Below are 23641 nucleotides of genomic sequence, written 5' to 3' on the forward strand. Positions count from 1 at the left end.
TCAGCTAAAGCCACCTTTTGATGAACATTTACATGGGACACAAGTATCTTCATATCCTTTGCCCGTTTGGAGAGCTCTAGCCACATACTTCTTCCCCAGATGTCTTTCTCATATATTTTCTAATCTTGCTCTTTCCAAGTCCCTGACCATCTAGCCAATCCACGAATCTGAACAATCACACATCTGGCAATTTTTCCTTCCAAGCAAAATGTGTACAGCCTGAAGTTCTACCCACTGAAGAGTTTCCTTCAGTGGTGTCTTTCAGGGCTGTCCCAGAAAGGGATTGTAATGCTGCAGCTGTCCCATTCTAGATGGTGCCTTCATAACATGCAGAACTATCATGAAGCCATGCCTTAGACATCTTTTCCTCCGTCAACTTCTCATAAGGCACGCACGCCCCCATGAGGCTAGAGGTGCACACTTGGCAACAGGTGGCATTGTAATAGTAGAAACCATTTACATGGGCAACTTCTTCATGTAACTTGCTTATGCCTTCAGGACCTGCTCGGGCATGATCATGTATATACCACTTCTATTTGATAATAGATTGCTGCTGTACGTGTCCTGCATCATGACTTGTTGGGTCAGAAATATCCAGCTCATGACGGGCAGCTTAGGTCTAATGGTAACTTGGTGGCCCACTGTCCAAAGTTCAATTTCCATAAAGGCCCAACAGCAAGCCAAAAGCTGTCTTTCAAAAGGAGGATCATTGTATGCAGATGATATAGAGCCTTGCTGCAAAAGCCCAAAGGTCTCTTCTGTGATTCACCTATAGAGGCCTGCAAAGGCTCCAAACAGCATCCCTATCTGCCACTGCCACTTCAAGGACTACCAGGTCTAAGGGCTCATATGTTCCAAGTGGTAGAACAGCCTGCACAGCAGCTTAGACCTGTTGAAGAGCCTTCTCCTGTTCCAGGCCCCACACAAAGCTAGTAGCTTTCTGAGTCTCTTGGTATATGGGCAGGAGTAACACACCCAAGTGAAGAATGTGCTGTCTCCAGGATCCAAATAAGCAGCCCACTAAAGTTTGTACTTCTTTCTCCGTGGTAGGAGTGGCCAGGTGCAATATCTTATCCTTCACCTTAGAAGGAACATCTTTGCATGCCCCATGCAACTGGACTCCTAAGAAATTAACTGAGGTAGAAGGCCCTTGAATTTTGGTTGGATTTATTTCCCATTCTCTGGTATGCATATTGTTACCAATCAGTACAAAGTAGTTGCTCCCTCTTGCTTGCTTGATCTAATCAGCATAATGCTGCCAATATAGTGCACCGATGTAATATTTTATGGAAGAAACAGACAAGATTCCTTCTAACTTAGACACAGGGCTGGAGAGTTAATATATACTTGGGGTAAAACAGTAAAGGTACAATGCTGGCATTGCCAACTAAAAGCAAATTACTTCTGATAGGCCTTATGGGCAGACACCCAGAAAAGGGCATTTGCTACATCAATAGTTGCATACCATATTGTATGGGGGGTGTATTAATCTGTTCAAGTAAGACACGACATCTGCCACAGCAGTTGCAGTCAGAGTCAGTACTTCATTGAATTCTCAGTGACCAACTGTCATGCTCCATGATCCACCTGTCCTGGACATTAGCCAGAAGGAAATGTGGTGGCAGCCATCACCCAGCACCTTTCAAGTCCTTGATGGTGGCACTAGTTTTGTAATTATTTCAGACATTTGACACTGTCTTTGATTCACTATTTTCCCTAGCAGAGGCAACTCCAGTGGCTTCCATTTAGCCTTTCCAAACTTAATAGCCCTCATTCCAAAAGTCAAGGAACCAATGTACAACATCTGCCAAGGTCTAAGTCTATCTACCCCAATTATACATCCGGGGACTGGGGATGAGTCCAGGAATCCACAGAACCTTTGTGTGTGTCAGACTCCAGCCACTCCCTAACCTCTTGATGTCCATAAGCTCCTGCTTTAATCGGAGGGCCACAATGTTTCTTGAGGTCTCCTAGAATCAGTGCTGGTTCAGAACCAGCATCCAGCAGTTGAACCATCTCATTGTTTCTTTTCCTCCATTGTTCAGTTTCCCCTGTAAAAAACCACAGATCCCCCTGAGGAAGGGCTGGAGAAAGACTAACAGCAAAATGTTTAGATATTTTATCAAAGTCCTTCCTTAGGGGAACTTGACTGTCCTTTCACTCAAGGGGTTCTGGGTCTGCCAGCTGACTCAAGTCTGGAAATTGATTCATGGGCTGAGATTCCCCCTTGCTGTGATCCAGTGTAGCCTTTTCATTTGTTTGAGAACTTTTTGGCTTCTACAGATGAAACAAAAATTCAGTGGCTTCTTATCTATTTCCTGCCTGGAAACACCATGAGTAATTAGTAGCACTAAATGTCCACATGAGTCACCCACCATTAAATTCACTTTGCCTGTGCTGACCATTATGGGTCAGGCCACTATGAACATTGCTTTGTTTATGCTGTCCATTAGAACTACCCTAACAGTTATAATGCACCTATAAGTCACCTTGCTTTTGGTGATTCAGTGCTGTCACCCAGCCCCTGCTACTTATCGGGGTCCAATTAAACTCCATTCAATCCCGTTAACTGGACAGCAGCATCTTCAACCTTAAGGTCTGGCACAAGGAAAGGGGCAACAATAAAGCTCTTCAAATGTGCTGGTGCCCCTCTCACTATTTTGTGTCTTATAGGACTCATGAAGGGCATGTCTCCTGAGCCTTCTCACTGTGGAGGATTAGGTTTTACAGAGTACCCGCTGTAGCATTGCAATTTCCCCAAACCTTACAATCCCTTCATCAACACTAAGCCAAGGGATATCAGGCATACTCCAGAAGTAAGCCATCTTTTGACAAATACTTCACCCAACCATTTAAACAAACTTTTGACACTTTTTTTTCTTTATTCCAGTGTTTATTCCGCAGTCAGGTCAATCATAACGTAAAGCCGCAGCATTATTAGAGGAGAGTTCCTGACACAGCTGTCTAATGTGCAGCACTGACAGGTGCTCTTCCCACGATGGAACAAACACACATTTCCCTAAGTTCTGGGCGAGACACACAACCCTTTGAAACCAACTGCCCAACAAATAGAGGCAGGTTGCTAATTATTCCTCTCAAGGCGGAGCAATCCCTAGGGTGGCTAACTCAGCCCTCACTTCACCACCTGTCCCCTGGCTTTTGTTTTCCTTCCTCAATCACACCTACACCCTACTTCTGCGCTTCCTGCTTAGACACCGCCTGAGTCCCAGAGGCCCTGAGCACTGCTGGCCACGAATGAGCTGGAGAGCAACTTTCCGGCAGAACTCCAGGGAAATCAGCAGAAGCACAGCTCAGTGATGGCTCAGTGACATTTCCTTAAACAATAGTTTTAACTGTCAAACAAGCTCTGACATCTGACAGGCCATCTGCACACCATAAACAAATCAAAACAATGTATTCTTATCTTTTCCTTTTGTTTGCAAAATGTTAAGTAGACTATCCAAGTGGAAAACATAAAACGTGAAGATTCAAAGGGTTTGTGTCACAAAGTGAACCAGTCCTCCACAGGCAAGCTCATTTGTTTCTGGGCTTCGAGGCCATGTAGAGGGCGATCAGGCAGTAGATGGTCCCTCCCAGTGTCAGAGCCATGGTGGTCCGGTAAAGCATTTGGTCTGGAAGGCCTCATTTCAGGTGGATGGGCACACCATCAACCTTCTGGAAGAACTTCTGCAGCTCTGGAACTTTGTTCTTCCCAGCATAATCATATGCTGTCACACTGGAGGTCAGGTTGGTTGGTGTGGCAAATACGATAGGCGGTGCTTCTGTGGAAACTGGTTTTAACCCCTGCAGAGTGTAGGCTTCCGAAGCCCAAGCTCCAGCCAACTTCTGCTTTTGCGTGAAACTGCTAAACTTGTAGTACATGTTGGTGGAGCCCGGCTTCGCAGCCTTGACACTTTTATTTAACTGTGCAAGTTTACATATTAAACCTAGAATCTCCACTCAGAGGGCCCATGTCAATAATCTCAGCCTTTTCTAGTTTTATGTCCTTCTACCATTATCCCATACCCTTAAAATCCATTCCCACACATATTCCCCAGACTTCTGCTTGAATCAACAAACTTTTTAATAATACAGCACACCTCCCCATGGACAACACTTTCTACTCTCCTCTAGGAACCTGCTTTGCCTTGAGTCTGGTTACAGATCTAGAACAGATATTGGTGGGCCCTGAAGGACATTAGTATTGTCTTGGGTGGCATCTCCTTCAGAGAAAGTCACATCTGGCTTAGGAAATGATGAAGGATTTATTTCCTGGATCAAAGGTAGAAAAGACAATATTTCAGGGGTAGACAAGCTCATTTTCTGCTGAGGGTAGAACGACTTTTTGTTGTTGTTTTTTTGTTTTGTTTTTTGAGACAAGTTTCTCTGTGTAGACCAGGCACCAGGCTAACCTCAAAATTAAAAAGGTCTTCCTGCCTCTGCCTCATGAGTGCTGGGGTTAAAGGCGTGCACCACCACATCCCTTGGCACCACCACACCTGAGAAAATAGAGACTATTTTTTCAGGTGAGATAAACCCTTGTGAATCTGAAGGTTCAAAGTTCTCAGCTTCAGTAGGCTCCTCCCACACATCCCCATCCCAAGTTAAAGGGTTCCCCTTAACCACTGGCACGCTCCAAAGCTGAAACTTGAGTTTTCCTTGTAATTCAGTCAACTTTATATAATGAGGGCTTTGGTGTGATTGTCTGCAACTTAGACTTCCTGGCTGCTGGAAAGATGATTCTCTTTCAGGGCACACTGAAGCCTTTAGAGTGTTGATGTGCATCTGGAGCCAGGGTTTATCACTGCCCTTCACTGTATTCTGCTAGACAATGGCTAATTCTACCAAAGAGCTCATTTCTATCCTTTTTCAGTTTTTCCAGAGATACTAGGAGCAACCAGTATCATCATTTTCCTTATTTTTACACAAGTGCTCAAAGGTTTCATATATTAGGACATCAAATTCATTGCCACTCACCATTGGTGAATCATGGTACTGAAATGCATTTATCTTAAGTTTATAATATAGTTCACATCATGGGCTTCAGTAAATGCAATGGCTTCAGTAGCTGTATGTGTTGGTGAGTTGAAGTCTATTCCAGATATTTAAAAAAGATTCATCCTTATACTTCTGTTGTTCTAGAACCACTTCTGGTACCAAAATATGTAGTAACAGAATCTATCTATCTATCTATCTATCTATCTATCTATCTATCTATCTATCTAAAATTCCATATATATGCGCGATTATACACACACACACACACACACACACACATATGGGATTTTAGTAGAATGACTTACAGAATGTGGTCCAGCTAATCAGACAGTGGCTGCTTATGTATGGAAAGTCCACGAATGCAATAGTTGCTCAGTCCATGAGGCTGGATGACTCGGCTAATCTTCAGTACACACTGGAATTCCCAAAGACATAGGTTCTGATGCCAGTGACAGAATGGATTTACTGTCTTGAGTGAGGGCAAGCAAGCCAAGAGCAAAGGCCTCCTTCTTCCATTCTAAAGCTTGGAATGATCTCTCTTTAAAAATATTTTAATTGTGGTGTGTGTGTGTGTGTGTGTGTGTGTGTGTGTGTACACGTGTTTACTCGAGCACACACTTGTGCAAGTAAGCATGTGCAGGCATGTACTTGCAGAAGCCAGATATGTCACATTCTTTGGAACCAGAGCAAAAGCAGTTGAGCTGAACAATATGCAGGCCAGAAACTGCACTCAGGTTCCCTGGGAGGGCAGGAAGCACTGTTAACCACTGAGCATCTTTCCTGGCCTGCCATTTCAGTTTTTAGGGTTTGGTCTGTTGTTCTACATTTTTTTTTTTTAATTTTTTTCTTGAAATGTTGGGAATCAAACTCAGGACCTTAAACATGCTTTACAAATGTTTTGACACACAGCAGTACCACCAGCCCAGGAAAGAATTTACTTTTTCTTTGAGAAAGTCTTCTCTCTTGCCTACACTGGTACCAGCCTCCTGGGCTCAGCCGACCTTTCAACCCCAGCAGACACCCCAGGAGTGTACCACCACGCCCAGCTTCCGGGAAATAAAATTTACCTCTGACACAAGGAGACAGTTAGGGAACATTTTTTTATTACAGTTACAATTCTTAGATGTATCATGTGGCAATGTTATTACCACAGCCAAGCCTAAGCAGGTGTTCACCCACATCTGACCAGCAACTCTGCAGCAGGTACAAGACAGTACAGTTTCTCATAAAGGCTGAATTTCAAAAATTATACCACGCCCAACACAGCGCTATTTGTATAAAACAGGCCCAGGACTTTGAACCTTCATCAGACTGGCAACTCCACTGGCTCATAGTTGTGAGTTCCTGAATGGAAGGAGAAAGCAAACGCAGGTGGCTTTAGCACTTGGCCTCCGGTGACTCTCCTGCACAAATTGCATGCTGTTGGTGATCACTGAAAGTGAACTGCATTTCCATGTGCAAAGGGACATTGTGAGCCTGTCAGTTGCACTTGGGAGAGTCCTTCTCACATAAAATGGAGGGGAAGAAGAGGTATTTCAGGTGGTACTCGGTCCCTGCCAGACAGTAAGCCAACTCCTCGTCACACCTGCACAAAAGTTCTTGGCATTTGTTCTCTGCTGGTCCTGGAAGAAGTATGGAAACTGAGGTTAGAGCAGAGACTCAGAGGCACATGAGAATAAGTGCCAGGGGAGTGTAAGCTGGAGGCAGGACGGGTTATAGTTTGCATTTATGTGACACCTGATAATTTCCCATTTGAAGACCACTTGAAGAAGTAGCAATGACAGCCAGCTTCTACAAGAAAGGGAGTTGTCGGACTGGAGAGATGGCTCAGCAGTTAAGAGCACTGACTGCTCTTCCAAAGGTCCTGAGTTCAATTCCCAGCAACCACATGGTGGCTCACAACCACCCATAATAGAATCAGACGCCCTCTTCTGGTGTGTCTGAAGACAGCTACAATGTACTCATATAAATAAAATAAATGAATCATTTAAAAAAAAAAAAGAAAGAAAGAAGAAAGAAAGGGACTAGGCATGCCAAATGGAAAGTCCAAATTCCATACAAGCTCGTGTCTTCTCTTCTTTGTCAATATTACACTATTTCACTTAGGAATCCATTCAGGTAAGACTGGGTGCCTAGCAACCATCAGGCCTCAGTTTGCAGTTCTTACTCTGAGTTGTGTGACCTTCTCCACCCTTTATGTTAAACAGAAACAGCGGAGGGTAGGGCTCAGTGGTAGAGTACTTGCCTAGCTTGTATGAAGCCCTGGGTTCCATTCCTGCCACCACCAAAACAAATAGGTTAAGTAAATAGGACATGATCATTCCCCACTTCACATGGCAACCACACATCCTGGGTGAGATAGGCTGTTACACAGTTCCCATCCCAGAGTTTGGGATGCCCCTGAGTTGGTAGAGTGACTGCTTAGCATGCACAAAAACCCTAGGCTCTATCTCTAGCACCAAATAAACTGGCATCATGTCACATTCATGTAACCCCAGCAAGTGTGAGGAAGAGGCAGAAGGATCTGACATTCAAGGTGATCCCCGACTACCTAGCATGAAGCCAGCATGGGCTACAAGAGACCCTGACTCAAAAAATGGGGCCTAGCTGGAGGAGACAGTCACTAGGAGCATGTCTCTGAAGACTACGCTTAGTCCCCAGTCCCTCCTCCTTCCTTGTCTGTCTCCCATAAAGTAAACAGTCTCCTCCCTGGAACTCCCACTGCCATGAAAGTCAACCGTATCATGGGTGAAGGGCATGGAACCAACCACAATGAAACCTCCGAACTGCCAAGAGCTTGAGAACATGGTCTATAAGGCAAGTTCCAGGCCAGCCATGGCCAAATAGTGAGATAATCTCAAAAAAAAAAAAAAAAAAAAAAAAAAAAAGGGGGGGGAGGTAGTCTGTTAATTTGAGGGCTGAGGATGTAGCTCAGTAGTATTCACCTAACATACATGGGGCAGGCACTAGGCTCAAGCCCCAGCACTGCAAAAGAATTGTTGCTCAATGGCTAGTTCTACATCAACTTGATACAGGTTAAAGAGTCATCCAAGAGGAAGGAACCTCAATTGAGGAAATGCTTCCATAAGAGCAGGCTGTAGGCAGACCTGGGCCTTTTTACTAATTAGTGATTGATGGGGGGCGGGGCACTCAGCCCATTGTGGGTGGTGCCATCCCTGAGTAGGCGGTCCTGAATTCTATAAGAAAGCAGACTGAGCAAGCCAGTAAGCAGCACCCCTCCGGGGCCTCTGCGTCAGCTCCAGCCTCCAGGTTCCTGCACTGTTTGCGTTCCTGTCCTGACTTCCTTCAGTGATGAACTGTGATGTGAAAGCAGAAGCCAAATAAATTCTTTCCCCCCCACCAAGTTGCTTTGGTCATTGAGTCATTTCCACAACAGTCACTTTAAGACAGCTTATTGACTAAATATTAAGTAATTAATTAAACAAATTTGTTTAAGTACATTAACAATGTTAGTATTCATTTAATTCTTCATTTCTATTACCAAAAAGACACTGTGTGCACCTTAACCAGCCACTCCTCATGTTCCCACTGCTGATCCTGAGTCTCTTGTGTCTGCAGAGATTGACTATCTCATACAGATGGAGTCATGTGACCTGTTGAACCCGGTTACTGTCACTCTGCATCATGTTCTTAAAGTTTATTATGTCCATGTTACAGCAGATGTGGTACATCTGCTTTTATTTGGGAGGATGCTGGAGAGATGACTCAGAGGTTAAGAGCACTTGTTCCTATAAAGGACCTGGGTTGGATTCGCAGCACCCACTGGCTCAGAACAGTCTCTAACTCTGATTCTGTATGATGCCCTCTTCTGTTGGCACCAGGCACTTGCTGCCAAGCCGAGGAACCTTGGTCCCAGGACTCACATGGTGAAAGGAAAGCTGATTTCTGCAAGTTTTTCTCTGACTATCACATATGCATGTGCATGCATACACACAAGGAAAGAAAGACAGAGGAGGGGGTAGGAGGAAAGGGAAGAGAAGGAAGGAGGGAGGGAAGGAGAGAGGGAGGGAGGGAGGGACAATGTGGAGAGAGTAAGCCAGGTCTTTATATTATTTCCAGTGCTCATATAAACCTAGCAACTGTTCCCCTAAGTTTTCATTTTTAAAATTGTTTTATTTCATTTATTTTTTTTTTTCTGTTTGTTCGTGTGTGTCACAGAATGATTATGGAGGTCAGAGGACAACTCGAAGAAATCGGTTCTCTCCTGTGACCATGTGAGGATTAAACTCAGGCCATAGGCTGGGGAGGAGGAGCATCTTTAATCACTAAAACCATCTTGCTGGCCCACAACTATGTGTCATTATTCCCATTTTACAAAGTGAGGCTGGAAGGGGTTACTCAGCCAAGGCCACAGACCTGGGAAGGAGTCACCAGTCCTCCCCCTGGCAAGAAAGACTTTCAAAAGTAAGACGGGTTCACCTCTTCACGTCCTGAGAGCCAAGGAAGCTCACTGTTCCGGAAGAATGAAAACTTGGAGGGAGTGAGCCTTGCTGGAGCACACTTGGAATCCCAGCAATCGAGAGACTAAGACAGAAGTTTGAAAAGTTCAGGCCAGTCAGCCTGGGCTATGGTGTGAAACTATTATCTCAAAAATAAATAAATAATATATAAAGGAAAAGGAAAAATAGCTTCCATGGGTTATACTTAAAATTAAAGCCTGCTAGTAAATATTATTATAAGCTGAAATTTTAAAATATATTTGTCAGGCCCATAAATGGAAAAAAGGCCAAACCTGTAATTAAATAAACAACTATGCTCAGAATATCTCTAAGCAGACTAACAGAATATTTTTGTTGAAAATGCATAACAGAGACCTTGGCTCTTTCCTCCGGGAAAGAGCTCTGAAAACAAACAGAGGCTCCACCAGCAAACACAGCAGTGAACATTCCCTGAATACCATTTCCACATGCGTGTTTTTGAGAACATGCACATTGAAGGGGAGGGTAGGAAAGCTATAAGAAGTATTTCTCCACAAAGCCTCTTGCCCGTGCTAGCAGGTCATGGACAGGTCACTTCTTACCTCAAGGCCTCCATTCCCAACACAAAATGAAAGGTGAGTTGAGTTGAAGCAGAACGCTTGCCTTGCATGTACAAAGCTCCAGGTTCCATTACCAGCACCACTTGTCCAGAAGTAGAGGCAGGAGGATCACAAGTTCTGTGTCATCCTGGACTACATAGTGTGTTTGAAATTGGCTCGGGACATATGAGGCTTTATCTCAAAGAAAGATGGTTAAATAAGATGGTGCCTGGTGCACAGTCATGGTCATATGCCATGACAAGGGTATGGTGATGCATGGATGCAGATCTCTATGAGGTGAAGGCCAGCTTGGTATATAGCAAAAGCCAAGACAGCCAGGACAACATAGAAAGACTGTCTCAAACAAAACCAAACCAAACCAAAAAATAAACTTAAAAAAAGGGGGTGGAGGGTTTTAATGTCTCCACAGTGATTCAACTTCACCCTTTAAAACAGTTTTTTCTATGTATTTCTTTTGATTTGGAAGGGTTCCATTTCTTTGATAGGGAAAGGCAGGAATACACACATACCACAGCACATTTTGGTTTATCATTTTACTATGTGGGTCTCATGGATCAAACTCAGGTCATCAGACTTGACATCAAACACCTTTCTCCACTGAGCCATCTGGCCCACCCCAACTTTATACTACCAGCTCTGCCTTCCCTCTAGGGAACCCCGGCCAAGAGCAGTGCATACTAAAGCTGGTCACCCAAGGTGTTCCTGCTCTTTCTGCCTCCAGGGCAGACAGTCTCCAGAAGCTGTGGTTTTAGTGGAGAGTCAGAGAGTGGGAGAGGAAGGGGGAAATCAAAACACACACACACACACAGCCTCAATCTGTTTAACATGTTTTGAACTCTTTTTTTTTTTCGCCCTACAATACCAACTTCCAGGTAAGGAAACTGAAGCCCAAATGGATTGTTATCACTTCTGTGTACTTCGACCATCGCCCATCTACAGTCAAGTGATTTTCAACAAAGGTGCTAATGCTATTCAAGAGAGAATGATCTTATTAACAGTGTTGAGACAGCTATATAACAATATGCCAAAAAACGAAGTCAGACCTACCCCCACTGTTTGTATGAAAAGTTAACTCAAAGTGGGCCACTGCCAAAAATGTCATAGAAGAAATAGAAGAAGACAGACAGGTAAACCTCTGCAGTGCTCTTTTCTCAGTGGGCTCTTGGCTTGTTTGGTTTTTGTTCTTTTAAGACAGGGTTTCTCCTTGTAGCCCTGTCTGTCTTGGAACTCACTCTGTAGACCAGGCTGGCCTTGGACTTAGGGGCCTGCCTCTGCCTCCCAAGTGCTGGGATTAAAAGTATGTAGTCAGCACCACCTGGCTCTCAATGGATGCTTAATGTATCAGAATAACTGACTAGGATGTCAGTAAAATGAAAAACTTCTGTGTTTCAAGGACGTTATTCTGAAGGGAGGACAACCCACAGAAAGGAGAGCAGCCACAAGAAGGGCTGAAAATTCAAAACATAAACAATTCTCACAACAGCAAAAAAACAATCCTATTGAAAGTTGTATGTGGAGGGGCTCAGTAAAGAGCCTGCCACAGTGGCCAGTCCGTTGGGGGAAGGGTTTTGTTGTGGATAAGAAAGAAAATAACCAGAGGCATGTGTAAGAAAGAGTCCAGAGCAGAGAATTAAAAAAAACAAAGCAAAACCTCTATAAACTGGATGTCACCAGGGCTATCTGCAAGGTAGATAGAATGGAGACCACAAACGAGAGAATGGAGAGATGGAGAGAAAAGGGCAGGAAAATAAGGATGAGTAGCTGCTGGGAGACAAGCAGAGCAGGCCTGGGAGTTCTAGGTAGAAGAGGAGGTGAGAGGGGCAGGATACTAGGTGAGGGCTTTGAAATATATAATAGGTACTTGTGAATAGGGACTGCAGGAGCCTGGAAGCTAGCATGGGTTTGGATATACCCCTTTGATATATACAGCTTATAATATCTGCCACAGGTGTATATCAATGGAGAACCATATATCCCTTCTGCCACAGATACGGGAAGTAACTTCTTTTTGTAGATAGAAAACCTGTTTCACAAGTTCCTGATAAATGCTGGCTTTTATCTAAGCCCCAGAAATCCTCCTATAGTCCACGGAGATGAAATACCTATGATCCAGAATCCAGGAAGAAAAGACAGGCAGAACAATGGTTCAAGGCCAGCCTGGGCTATGTAGGACCCAGTCTTGAAAAGCAATCAAAACTCCAGGCAGTGGTGGTGCATGCCTTTCACCTCAGCAATTGAGAGGCAGAGGCAGGTGGATCTCTCTCTTTTGAGTTTGAGACTAGTGTGGTCTATATAGTGAGTTCTAGGACAGCCCAAGGCTTCACAATGAAACCCTGTCTGAGAGAGAGAGAGAGAGAGAGAGAGAGAGAGAGAGAGAGAGAGAGAGAGAGAGAGAGAGAGAAGCAGAAGCAGCACTCTGTTGGGATGACCTTCCCCCACACATTGTGTCAAATGGCTTGTATTTTTAATTGGTAATTGCTGTTCTGGAACAAAACTAAGTGCTGGCAGAATTTTTGGTATTGTCCTCTCAGTGGCCCATTCCCAGCTTTTTCTATGTAAATGTTTGTCCTTTCCACCTGACCAAAAGATGATTTTCTGAGATTACTGTGTTACAAAGCAAGCGGCTAGGAGGGCAGTCAGATAGCCCTCATCTAGGCCAAAGGGCAACCCAGAGAACCGGATCCACGCGGCCCTGCTGCTGATTGGTCCAGACTGGAGGGTGGCTTTTTAGAGAGTAAAGAGCTGGCATTCAGCCGGGGCAGAAAGAGAGAGGCAGGAAGGAGAGGCGTGAAGGTGAGAACCGAGTGAGCAGGCAATGATGGGAAGTGAGAAGCATGATGGGAAGGAAGCAGGGAGGTAAAGGGATAGATAGACCAATGTGGTGGGGATGCAATGGCAGGGTTAAGGTAGATCATAGCTGAGAGTCTGCCCCAGCGAAAGGCCAACAGCCTAATACCATATAAATGTCTCCACATTTTTATCAGTAAATCTCAAGTGGGCTCTGCAAAAGCCCCGAAATAGCAATCAAATTTTTTTTTTAAAAAAGAAGAAAGTGAGAGCGAGAACTAGAAATTATGAGTAATGGCAAATCTGAACAAAATCTTGATCCACCTATATTTGTGATTTGTGAGTGTACACAGGAGGTCACGACAGCTCGCTAGAGCCAGTTCTCGTCTTCCACCCTGTGGGTCCTGGGGGTTGGACTCAGCCCATTGGGCCTAGCAGCAAATGCCTGTGCATGCTAAGCCAGCTTGCCAGCTTGCCTATGTGCTTTAAAGGGAAGAGAGAGACAGACAGACAGAGACGCCTGGAGGGTACATGAGAGGGTTTGGCAGGAAGAAAAAAGGGAGACATGATGCAATTACAAGTTCTAAAAATAAAAATAATTAAAAATTTTTAAAAGTTAATTTTTGTTAGTGTGGTGATGGGACCCAGGCTGTCAATATCCTCAGCAAGTGCTCTACCAATGAGCTACCTGAATCCCCAGCCCAGCTAAGCAAAGCGGGGCTGGGGAGGATGGCTCACTGGTTCAGATGACCTCCTGGTCTTCCAAAGCACCCGAGTTTGGTCCCCAGACCTACACTGGAGTGCCTCTAAGCTACAAGGGAATCCGATGCAAATACTGAAGTCAAGAGCACTGATAATTGAAATAATAACAATAGTAAATATATAATTTAATATATTCATAATTATAATTTAATATTTATCTAGTAATAGTATAAAGCAATAAAATTTGTATTGTGTTTATTCTTATTTAAAAGAAAAAAGGAGAGAGCCAGGGCTGTGGGGCTCAGTGGAGAGCACTTGTTTAGCATGTTTGAGGCCCAGGGCTAACCCCTAGTGCCATCAAAAAGAAAAATAGAAAAAGGGGGAGGAGCCAGTCACCTACTTTGCTTGCAGCTCCTCAGAGTACTGGGTCTCTGCCCCACTGTATTCCTACCCACAGTTCATCTGTGTGATCACGCACTCCGAGTATTTAAAAAGTCAGTTCTGCATTTAAAGTTATTTGAAAGAAAACTATAAATGGAGGGGCACCATGAAGCCTTAGTCTCTGTCACCCAGGGTCCCCACAACTGCACAAGTATTCTACCATTAGCTACATCCCTGACTGCCCAGTAGCCTTAAAGGTGTCTTCCTTCCAGGATAGGGGAGCATGCTTGTAATCCTAGCACTTGGCATGCTGGGTCAGTAGTAGACCTAGGGAAGGAAGAAGGCCCTGGTCTCAACCCTCAGATCCAGGGAGGTAAGGGACAAAACTACATAGTGTCACCAGCTCTATATTTAGCTTTTTTTTTTTTTAATTTTCTTTTGTTTGTTTAGTTGGTTGGTTTTATTGTTGATATTTTGTTTGAGCCAGGCTCTCAAATGGTTCTACCTCATCCTTTGTCCAGATTAGAGTATATTCTACAGTTTGGATGCACCATGAACACATCGCTCAATCCCCTCCTATGGACTTTTAGGTTGTTTACACCTTGTATCTTTTCTCTCCTTTTGGTCCACACACTGAATACCTACATGTGTACGTGTGTTACAAGGTTTCGATGACATTACCATGTGGTCTGTGGATAGCTACAAGCAGTGGTACCTTACCACAAGGGTACAGAAGCCATTTGGATCTGTAGGATGTCCAGTGGGCACTTGGGGAAGTCACATGGTATAGGGCACTCACCACACAGGATGTGATGGTCCATGCACTTCCATGGGTAGCGGTCTAACTTAGGGCTGCAGCCAGCATCCTGAGCCCGAGAGTAGCAGCAGTCATGGTGGTAGCAGCACCTGAAGGTGAAAGTGGGCAGATCCTAGCTGTGTAAAAGCGGGAATTCTGCTAGCCTTGCCATCTGACAAAGATTCTCAAGGAGCTAGTGTCCTCTGATGGACACACTGTCCCTCACAGTACCAGTCCTGGAGAAAAATTGTAGCAGCTGCACATGCCTGCCCAGACTCACTCCCTGACTTTGCCTTTCTACCCCTGCCTGCCTCCTTGTAACTCTGAGCCCCAACTACCCTGGAAATCTTCCCTTCCTTCCTGGGTCTGGGTTGTGCCTTCTGCCTGGACAACCCAATGACCTCCTTGGCCATTAGGTGTCAGGAGCCATCTAGGTTATACTAAAGGCATGCAAGGGAATCCAATGCAAATACTGAAGTCAAGTGCACTGATAATTGAAATAACAACAATAGTGTGGGGCAATGGGCTATGCACAGACAGGCTGCTCTCCAGTCGAGCTGAGATGTGGAACCCCAATACCTAGTGGTGATAATTCACCTACATGGGACGGTAGACATTCCCTCATGTCTCCTGGAACCCTGGCTCCTGTCGAAGTTACCGCCCCCACAGCCCCCACAGTCCCACAGGAGAAGTGTGACTTTTAGTCACTGACCCCACTGACCCCGTCGAGTGGGGTCAGTGGCTTAGATGCCCACCCAGGGCTGAGTGGAAAGCGTCTGGCAGCCCTCCTGCATCTGCCTGCCCAGAGCACAGGAGCTCTGGCCGGATGTGAGCTCTTTCCTTCCCCCTCCTTCTCCTACTCCTCTTGAGGCCCACACAATAGTAAATATATAATTTAATATATTCATAATTATAATGTAACATATTTATATAGTAATATTATAAAGCAATGAAATTTATATTGTGTTTATTCTTATTTAAAAGAAAAAAAGGAGAGAGCCAGGGCTGTGGGGCTCAGTGGAGATCACTTGTTTAGCATGTTTGAGGCCCAGGTCTAACCCCTAGTACCATCAAAAAGGAAAAAAGAAAAAGGAGGAAGAGCTCTCTGGAGATAGCTATCATACTGCATACTCTACAATAGATGTACTCTAAAAGGCAAGGTCCAAAGAGACTTCATCTCAGGATTGATTCTTAGAGCTGACATGCCTTTCCTGTTATTATTAAAATAATATAATAATTCCTGGGCATTAACCTACCCTATTAGACAGATTTTTCTGCAGATCAACAAAGATGTACTATCTTGTAGATATACTTTGTAGACAAATTGATGAGTTCATAATTCCTAATAATGATTCTATGGAATTCCTAAATTTATACAGGTAATTTTGAGCCCTCTATAGTATGAAGGCTGCAACTAGGGCTCTGTAATTCTTCATGTGTCACAGGCTAATTGCACTAGGCTAGAAAGCAGGCTTGGAACAGATTTGTGACCAGGGAAGGCATTCCTTCTGGGATGGCTGTGAAACCATTGGCTGATAACTGGGAGTGGATACTTTATTGTGGGTGCAAGGACAGAAGATGAAATAATGACTGAATTGATCTATATAAAACTTCAGTACTAGTGAGACACAAGACAGATAATTTGCCTTTTGACAAAACCATGCCAACTTAAGATATAAGAATTATTGTTTTAAACTCTTAATGAACGTGTGGAACTAGTAACAGATAATAAATGTTTAGATAACTCATCTTAATGGAAACATTGCTGCTGAAACTTCTTATTTGACTTATGATGAGCTTCTGGAGTGTAAAGATGCTTGGAAAACCATGTGATCTATTCTCTTGAGAAAGTGGGGGCAGGGCTTCTCTCATTCAGCAATGAAAAGGTAGAAGCGCTTTTTTTTCTCTGGACAATAAAGGTTGGAGCTTATTTTTCATCCAGAATGAGTGGAGTGGATGAGACAGGTGGTTGGGCCTAACAAGAATGTGTGTATATGAATGTGTGTATGTGCATATTTGCAAGTGTGACTTGCTTTTCCTGGTTCACAAAGAGTTAATAGCTCCAAGCCTCCCCCTCTCACCTATGCCCATACTTTGTACACTAGATAAACAACTTAATGGCTCTGAAGTAAGCTTCCTTATCAATGAAATGGAAAGGATCCTCAGAGCTCCTCAGGCTGTACAGTGGTCTAGATAGCTTTATGTTATCCTCAATGAAAGCGTCAGGCCACAGCCAGGATGAAGGTTAGCTGGCACTAAGACCTCCTCACTGACCCTGGAGCCATTTGTATTCAAGGTAATGCTAGGTTCTGGGATCTTTCTGAGTCAAAACTGGACTTCAGTTTCGTGTTTTTCTCATAGCCCTTGGCAGTCCTAGGACTTGGGAGGCCTTTTCTACTCTGGGCCCAGTGTACACTCACCAGTCAATGGCGTCACGTGGCTCTCCATGGCCACCAAGGCCACAATAACAGCCATAGTTCATGTAAGCCATTGGAGATCGAGGACCAACACAATCCAAGGTCCCTGCCAGTTCCAGGAGTCCACGCTTGTATACATGTGACCTCCTGGTTGCTAAGGGATAAACAAAGGTCATAGGTTCAAGATCAGAGCTTCCCTATCCCTAGCTAGAGGCACTGGCCCAAGAAGGACCTAGATGTAGCAACTTGACTGGGTTTGATCCTACTTCTAGGTATGTGACCTTGGACAAATTACATACCTCTGTGATCTGCTTTCCTCATTTGCTTAGTGCAGGATAAGATGGCATAAAGTCACAGAATAAAGTGCTTTGTGCAATACAAACTCCATTGAAATTCAGATCTTTTCTCTTTTTTTTTTCCCTTTCTTTTTTTTTTTTTTTTTTTTTTTTTTTTTTTTTTTTTTTGACAGGGTTTTCTCTGTGTTGACCTGGCTGTTCTATAATTTGTTCTATAGATCAGGTGGCCTTAAACTCACAGAGATCCTCCTGCCTCAGCCTCCTGAGTGCTGGGACTAAAGGTGTGTACCATTAAAGGCTGCANCCTCTGTGATCTGCTTTCCTCATTTGCTTAGTGCAGGATAAGATGGCATAAAGTCACAGAATAAAGTGCTTTGTGCAATACAAACTCCATTGAAACTCAGATTTTTTTTTTTTTTTTTCTATTTTTTTTTTTTTTTTTTTTTTTTTTTTCTTTTTTACTTTTTCAAGACAGGGTTTTCTCCGTGTAGACCTGGCTGTTCTAGAATGTGTTCTATAGATCAGGTGGCCTTAAACTCACAGAGATCCTCCTGCCTCAGCCTCCTGAGTGCTGGGACTAAAGGTGTGTACCATTAAAGGCTGCATTTGAAAGATAAAAAAGGAGGCCTTCTGGAAAAAAAGCAGCCTTCACACTCCCACAGCCCACAGCACTGGAGCTAAGGCTACAGCCGATGTACTGGTGTTTCTCCGTCTGTGTTTAAGGAAGGGGGGACTGCAGCAGAGCAGGACAAACTCCCAAGTCTATTTGCTGATGTATGTACCCACAAAATCCTCTCCACCCCTATTCCAAGATGGAGTACATTGGCAGTGAAGCCTTGCCCTGGGCTGCTGTGACTCCCATTTAGAGCATGTTTCCATCACAATAACTTATTTGAGGGCTCTCCACTAAACTTAAATAGAATCATGTTTTCATGGAAAAAGTTCTATTCTAGAAGTTGGGAGGAGGTTCCTAGAGGTGGTTCAGATCAGAAGATCAGAAGAAAAATCTGCTCCGTTAGAGAATCCGGGGCATAACCCAGATGGAAGCACACACTGCTGGCATGCACTGGGTTCCATCCCAGACGACAAGGTAGCCCACGCCTGTAATCCCAGCACTTGGGAGACAGTGGGAGAAAGATCAGAAGTGACGCTTCTTCTTGGCTTGATGGTAAGTTTGAGGCCAGCCTGGGCTATACTTTCCTCTCTGGATAAGTCTGCTCTCTTCTAATAGCCCACACACTTCCCTTGAGCCTTCCTTGGTTCCCATTTGGGATGTAGCTCCCAGCTTCACTGTCCCCCAAGCTCCAGTGGAGATCCCAAGCTAGATCCCGAAGCCTTCCTACCTCCCCAGAACCCAGTTTCCCCTCCAGTCAGGCCATCACACTACTGCCCCTGCCTTCTCTTCAGCCTGCTCCCTGCTGCCTTACCTTGCCAATGGCCCATGCTGCTGCCTGTTTATTGGGGGTGCCCTTCTAGCTTGCTCTTCCAGAACAGATCTCTGACTCAAGTAGCTCTGGCACACGGAAAGGCTTCTAGGAAAGGTCTGTTGACCTCAGGAGCCACCAAGTCCAGGTGAGACACACCTAGCCTAACCACTCCCAACATCATACCCTGAAACCATCTGCAGAGCTCCCCCTTCCCCACCCCCAGCCACTCTGCTTTTAGAGGCTAAGACTGCCCATGAAGGGCCCAGGTGAGGGACACACAGTGGCACTAAGTTTGGAACCAAAGAAAACACTCCCTGTATGCCAACATAGGTGGGGCAGGCCAGGCTGGGGTCTGTTTGCTCTGTCTACCTGTGGGCAACCTCCAATGGCAGTGCCAGGACCCACAGGGCATTGTAAAAGCTCAAGGTCTACGCCCATTATGGGCCGTCCTAGGCATCCCTGAGCTGTGTACTAGCTGGCCAAGTGCTGCTCGGAGCAACTGTGGCATCTGAGATGTTGATCTGGGTGAGCCTGTCCAGGAGCAGAGGCTTCACACCTGCACCTCCGTACCCAGGTAAGGCCAGGCCGGGTCTGGCTCTGTGCCTCTATGCTTTATTGTACTCTAGGATTACAGAATCAGCAAGAGGGGCCTTTCTAGAGTAGTAGGAGTGAGTGAAGAAAACCTCCTCTAGAAGTGATAGCCAGTTCACATGACTCAGGATCAGAGGCTAGGAGCTTCAGGCTGCTGGAGAGAACTGCAGTAACTATGGGGTTCATGAAGGGAGGACTCTGATACCAACCCCTCTCCCCCTTCTGAGTTCCTGAGTGAAATGCCTGAGTGGAGGGCTCTAGAAGGAATCAAAGACATGACTCGTGGGTGTCTGGGAAGATGGGATGTGTGGGTATCTGATGAAGGGACTGGGGATTTTAAGGCTTCAGGGTGCTGGAACCAGCTGTTGGGGCAGTGAGGAAAAATTCCCAGGCTGGAGGAAGCCAGTCAGTCCTCACTTACCTTCGCTGAATCCGGGTCCAGGTCCCAGCAGCAACAGCAGCAGTAGCAGCAGCATTATTGCCCGTCACAGAGGTGGCCCACACATAGGAGAGTGACAGGTGTAGGACTGACCAGAAGGGCCAGTATACTCACCAATCCTGCCGACCCCCACCACCAGCCCCGCCCCCTACCTCACCTTCTTTCCGTGGGGCGGAGTCAAGCAGGAGTGGTCACCTGGAGCCTTGGGGAGTGACTGTCTCTGACTTCTGCAGATTAGTTCCAAAAAAAAAATCCAGACACCAAATGGAATGCTGAGGCCAAAAGGGGATCAGGTTCGGGATGCCTCCACAGAGTGTAAAGATGCTGCTGACGCTGCAGTTAAAATGCGGGGTGGGGGTGGGGAAGGGAGGGGGACGGTATGCTAATTTACGTCAGGCTATTCTAATTTACTGTAACTTTTTACAACGTGGGTAACTGCTCCTGTGGGGCAGTCTCAATTAACACTCTACAATCTCCTCACTAATACCACCACAAAGCGAGAAACTGAGGTAGCCAAGGGTTGTCCCAAGTCAGGCAGCCATTTCTAGTAAAAAGTGCTGGAACCTTGGTGGTGGTGGACTAGAAAGCTAGGTCAGAAGAACGTGAGGAGTTCGGAACCAGCCTGGACTATACAATGAGGCAGACCTCGGAGAGGTGGGGGAGGGGCGCTTACGACACAAGGGCTGGAATGGAGCGAGCAGGATGCCACACCAGCATCGTGTGGGAGTTATCCATCCCATGCAGTCTGCCTCAGGCTTCCCACTTGTGGATGGTTATGGTTCTTCTGGGGAATGTGTGTAAGCAAGGAGGCGTGCTCAACTAATGCCTACTTTTCATACTGAAAAGGCATGATAATTGGGACACATTATTGCTTTTTGCCCCTGAGACTAGCACCAATTTTTGTTGTTTAGATTTCATATCTGATCTGAGTGAAACCTTGGAATCCCCCCCCCGCCCCCCCGTGGACAAATTCTAGTAAGGGTAAGAATGATCTCCAGAAAAAAAAAAAAAAAAAGTAAATGACAAGGTGAAATTGGGTTTCCCTGGCTTGAAGGTTCACAACACAGGTTGTAAGCCTAGGACCCCAACCCATTCACTGTCATAGAGAGACACACACTGAGGTTCTGAGAACTGGGAAGCCGGAGGCATGGTGAGATGGCATAGAGGGAAACACACAAGCCTAGAAACCTAAGTTTGATCCTAAAACCCATGTAAAGGGGGAAGGAGAGACCTGAGTCTACACAGTTGTCCTTTGACCTCTGGACTTGTACTGTGCCCTCCCATGCATCATGTTCATATATACACACTAAAATAATTTTAAAATGTTAAGTATTAAAAGTAGAGGAACCTATCAGGTGGTGGTCCATGCCTTTAATCCCAACACTCAGGAGGCAGAGGCCATTCTAGTCTAAATTGTGAGTTCCAGGACAGCCAGGACTACCACAGAGAGACCCTGTCTCAAAACAAATGAACAAACAAACAAACCAAATGAGGAGGAGGAGGAGGAAGAGAAGAAAGGAAGGAAGGAAGGAAAGAAGGAAGGAAGGAAGGAAGAGAGAGAGAGAGAGAGAGAGAGAGAGAGAGAGAGAGAGAGAGAGAGAAGAGAGAAGAGAGAGAGAGGAAAGAAAGAAATAGAATAAAGAAAAGGAGAGAGAAAGAAGGAAAGAAGAGAAGGAAAGAAAGAGAGAAAGAAAAAAGGAAAGAAGAAAGAGAAAGAAAAAGGAAGGAAGAAAGAAAGAAAGAAAGAAAGAAAGAAAGAAAGAAAGAAAGAAAGAAAGAAAGAGAAGGAAAGAGAAAGAAAGAAAAATAAAGGAAAAGAAAAGAGAGGAGGGACCATGACTAGAACTCATTCCACTTGGTACTCAATCTGTCTTGGTCCCTGCTATGATAATTCACAGGGACAAGTCTTCCTTCTTCCCTGCTACCCAGTGGGTAATGCTCTTTCCATTGGAGTGTGCATGCCTTCCACAGTCTCATGTCATGTTGCTTGTGTGGCCATCACTAATCTGCCAGGCCTTGGTCACCACTCAGTCAAAGCTTTTTGATATAGGACAGATGAGATTTCAAATACTCCAAGTTTTTAGATTATAGAAAATGTAAATGACAACCTTAGTGTTCAGCACCCTAAGAAAGGACAAGGCCTCTTGTGACCTCAACACTCATAGCCACCTGTTCCAGGAGGGTTCCTGCAGATGACCATAGGGCATTGTTTTGAAATTGACATCCTGGAAGATGCTTGGGTGCTCAACTGACAGATGAAAAACAGAAGTTGAGAGTAGGGACAGCACTGCTCATGGTGGTATGTAGCTCCTCCTTCATGCAGAGCGCTCCGCTCTTGGAGCACCTCCCGTGAGAGTTCTTTTTCACCTTTCCTTAGTTTTGCTCTGTGAAAAAGACATTGACCTCTTGGAAGGCTGAGGTAGAAAGATTGTTGTGAGTTTGAGGCCAGACTAGACTATATAGCTTGAGCTACCGAGTAAAAGCAGGTCTGAGAAAACTAGGAGCCAGCAAGATGGCTCAGTGGATAAAGGCACTTGCTACAGTGCCTCGGGACCTGAATCTGATTCCAGGAAGTGTATGCTGAAAGTAGAGAGCCACCTCCCTTCACAGGCACATTAGCCACATTCCCCACCTCCATCAGCTAAATGAATGTTAGAAGAAGAATCAACAGGTCTACAGGCCCAGCAGCTGCCTGGGAGGCTGAGGCAGAAGGATGACAAGTCCAAGGACAGTCCAAGGGAGGTCAAACTCAAAGCTACAGAGTTAGCTCAAGGTCAGCCTGAGCAACTGACATCCTTTCTTAAACCAGGCATAAGGGGGTTAAAGAAACAGAGAGAGAGCTGGAGATGCTGATCAGTGGATGTGCTTGATCTTAAGTATGTTTGAGGCTGGAGGTCCAATACCCATTAGTGAGGAAAGAAAAGAAACTTGATTCAGTCCCTCTGCTATTCATTCACTGTGTCCCTAGCATGGACTGACCACCATGTCCTCAAGGGCAGGTCCTCTAATGGAACACAACAGGGGACCAGGTACAGTTTTGTCCCCAGAAGTCTCTACTGACTGTAGGGACAGGATGAAGACATAAGGAATGTGAAGATGGGAGCAGGACAATGACAGGATAGCAAAGGATTTTGGTTCGAGGGTATGAACCTCCATGTCTCAGACTGAATGAGCTGTCATTTCCCAAAAGCAGAGCCTGGGTCCAGGATGCTGTAAAGTATATCCAGGGAGCAGAGGATGGAGCCAGAGGAAGGCAGAAATGCAAGAACAAGTTTCTGTGTCTGAGTGAGCTGAGCTTACACAAACAAGACCTTCTAGGGAATTCATCTAGAAATTGTATCCTAAGTGCCCATTCGGAGAACAAAAGAAGCTCTAGGCTCCTGCCTCTGATTGGTTGAGGGTTGCCCAGTGGGAAATGCTGCAGAGGGTGAAGCTGATGAATCTAGTTAAAGCCCTGGTGGTTAGATCCAGGATTGAAATCTGCTGAGATAGAACATGAGGTCAGGGACAGAAATCTTGCAATTCCTCTCCCTCAGGACTTAAAGAAAACTCTCCAAGCCAGGTAAGAGATGAACTTTCCAGATAGGTAGGAATGTGATGGGACCATGGAGCAAAGACACCAAAGGAAGAGAGACAGACTCAGCTAGGCAAAGGTCGTGCTGCCAGTAGGAATTCCTGGAGCAGTGGTACAGGCCTCCCCCTGGTGGACGACCTAGGCCTAAAGATTCTTACCAGGAAGTATTTGATT

General features: G+C 45.2%; 1 protein-coding gene and 1 pseudogene across 1 annotated transcript; both read right to left on the reverse strand.

The window, feature by feature from the left end:
* Nucleotides 1-3593: 3593 nt before the first annotated feature.
* On the reverse strand, nt 3594-3882 carry LOC110312075 (annotated as a pseudogene).
* A 2202-nt stretch (nt 3883-6084) lies between these two features.
* On the reverse strand, nt 6085-20104 carry LOC110311666 (group 10 secretory phospholipase A2). Its single transcript, XM_021185124.1, has 4 exons — nt 19876-20104; nt 17144-17294; nt 14727-14833; nt 6085-6620 (listed from the first exon to the last, which is right to left on the reverse strand). The coding sequence occupies exons 1-4, from the start codon at nt 19928-19930 to the stop codon at nt 6478-6480; spliced, it is 456 nt and encodes a 151-aa protein (XP_021040783.1). The 5' UTR covers nt 19931-20104; the 3' UTR covers nt 6085-6477.
* Between the last annotated feature and the right edge of the window lie 3537 nt (nt 20105-23641).

This window comes from Mus caroli, chromosome 16, assembly GCF_900094665.2.
Source record: "Mus caroli chromosome 16, CAROLI_EIJ_v1.1, whole genome shotgun sequence".
In the NCBI taxonomy this organism is placed as follows: domain Eukaryota; kingdom Metazoa; phylum Chordata; class Mammalia; order Rodentia; family Muridae; genus Mus; species Mus caroli.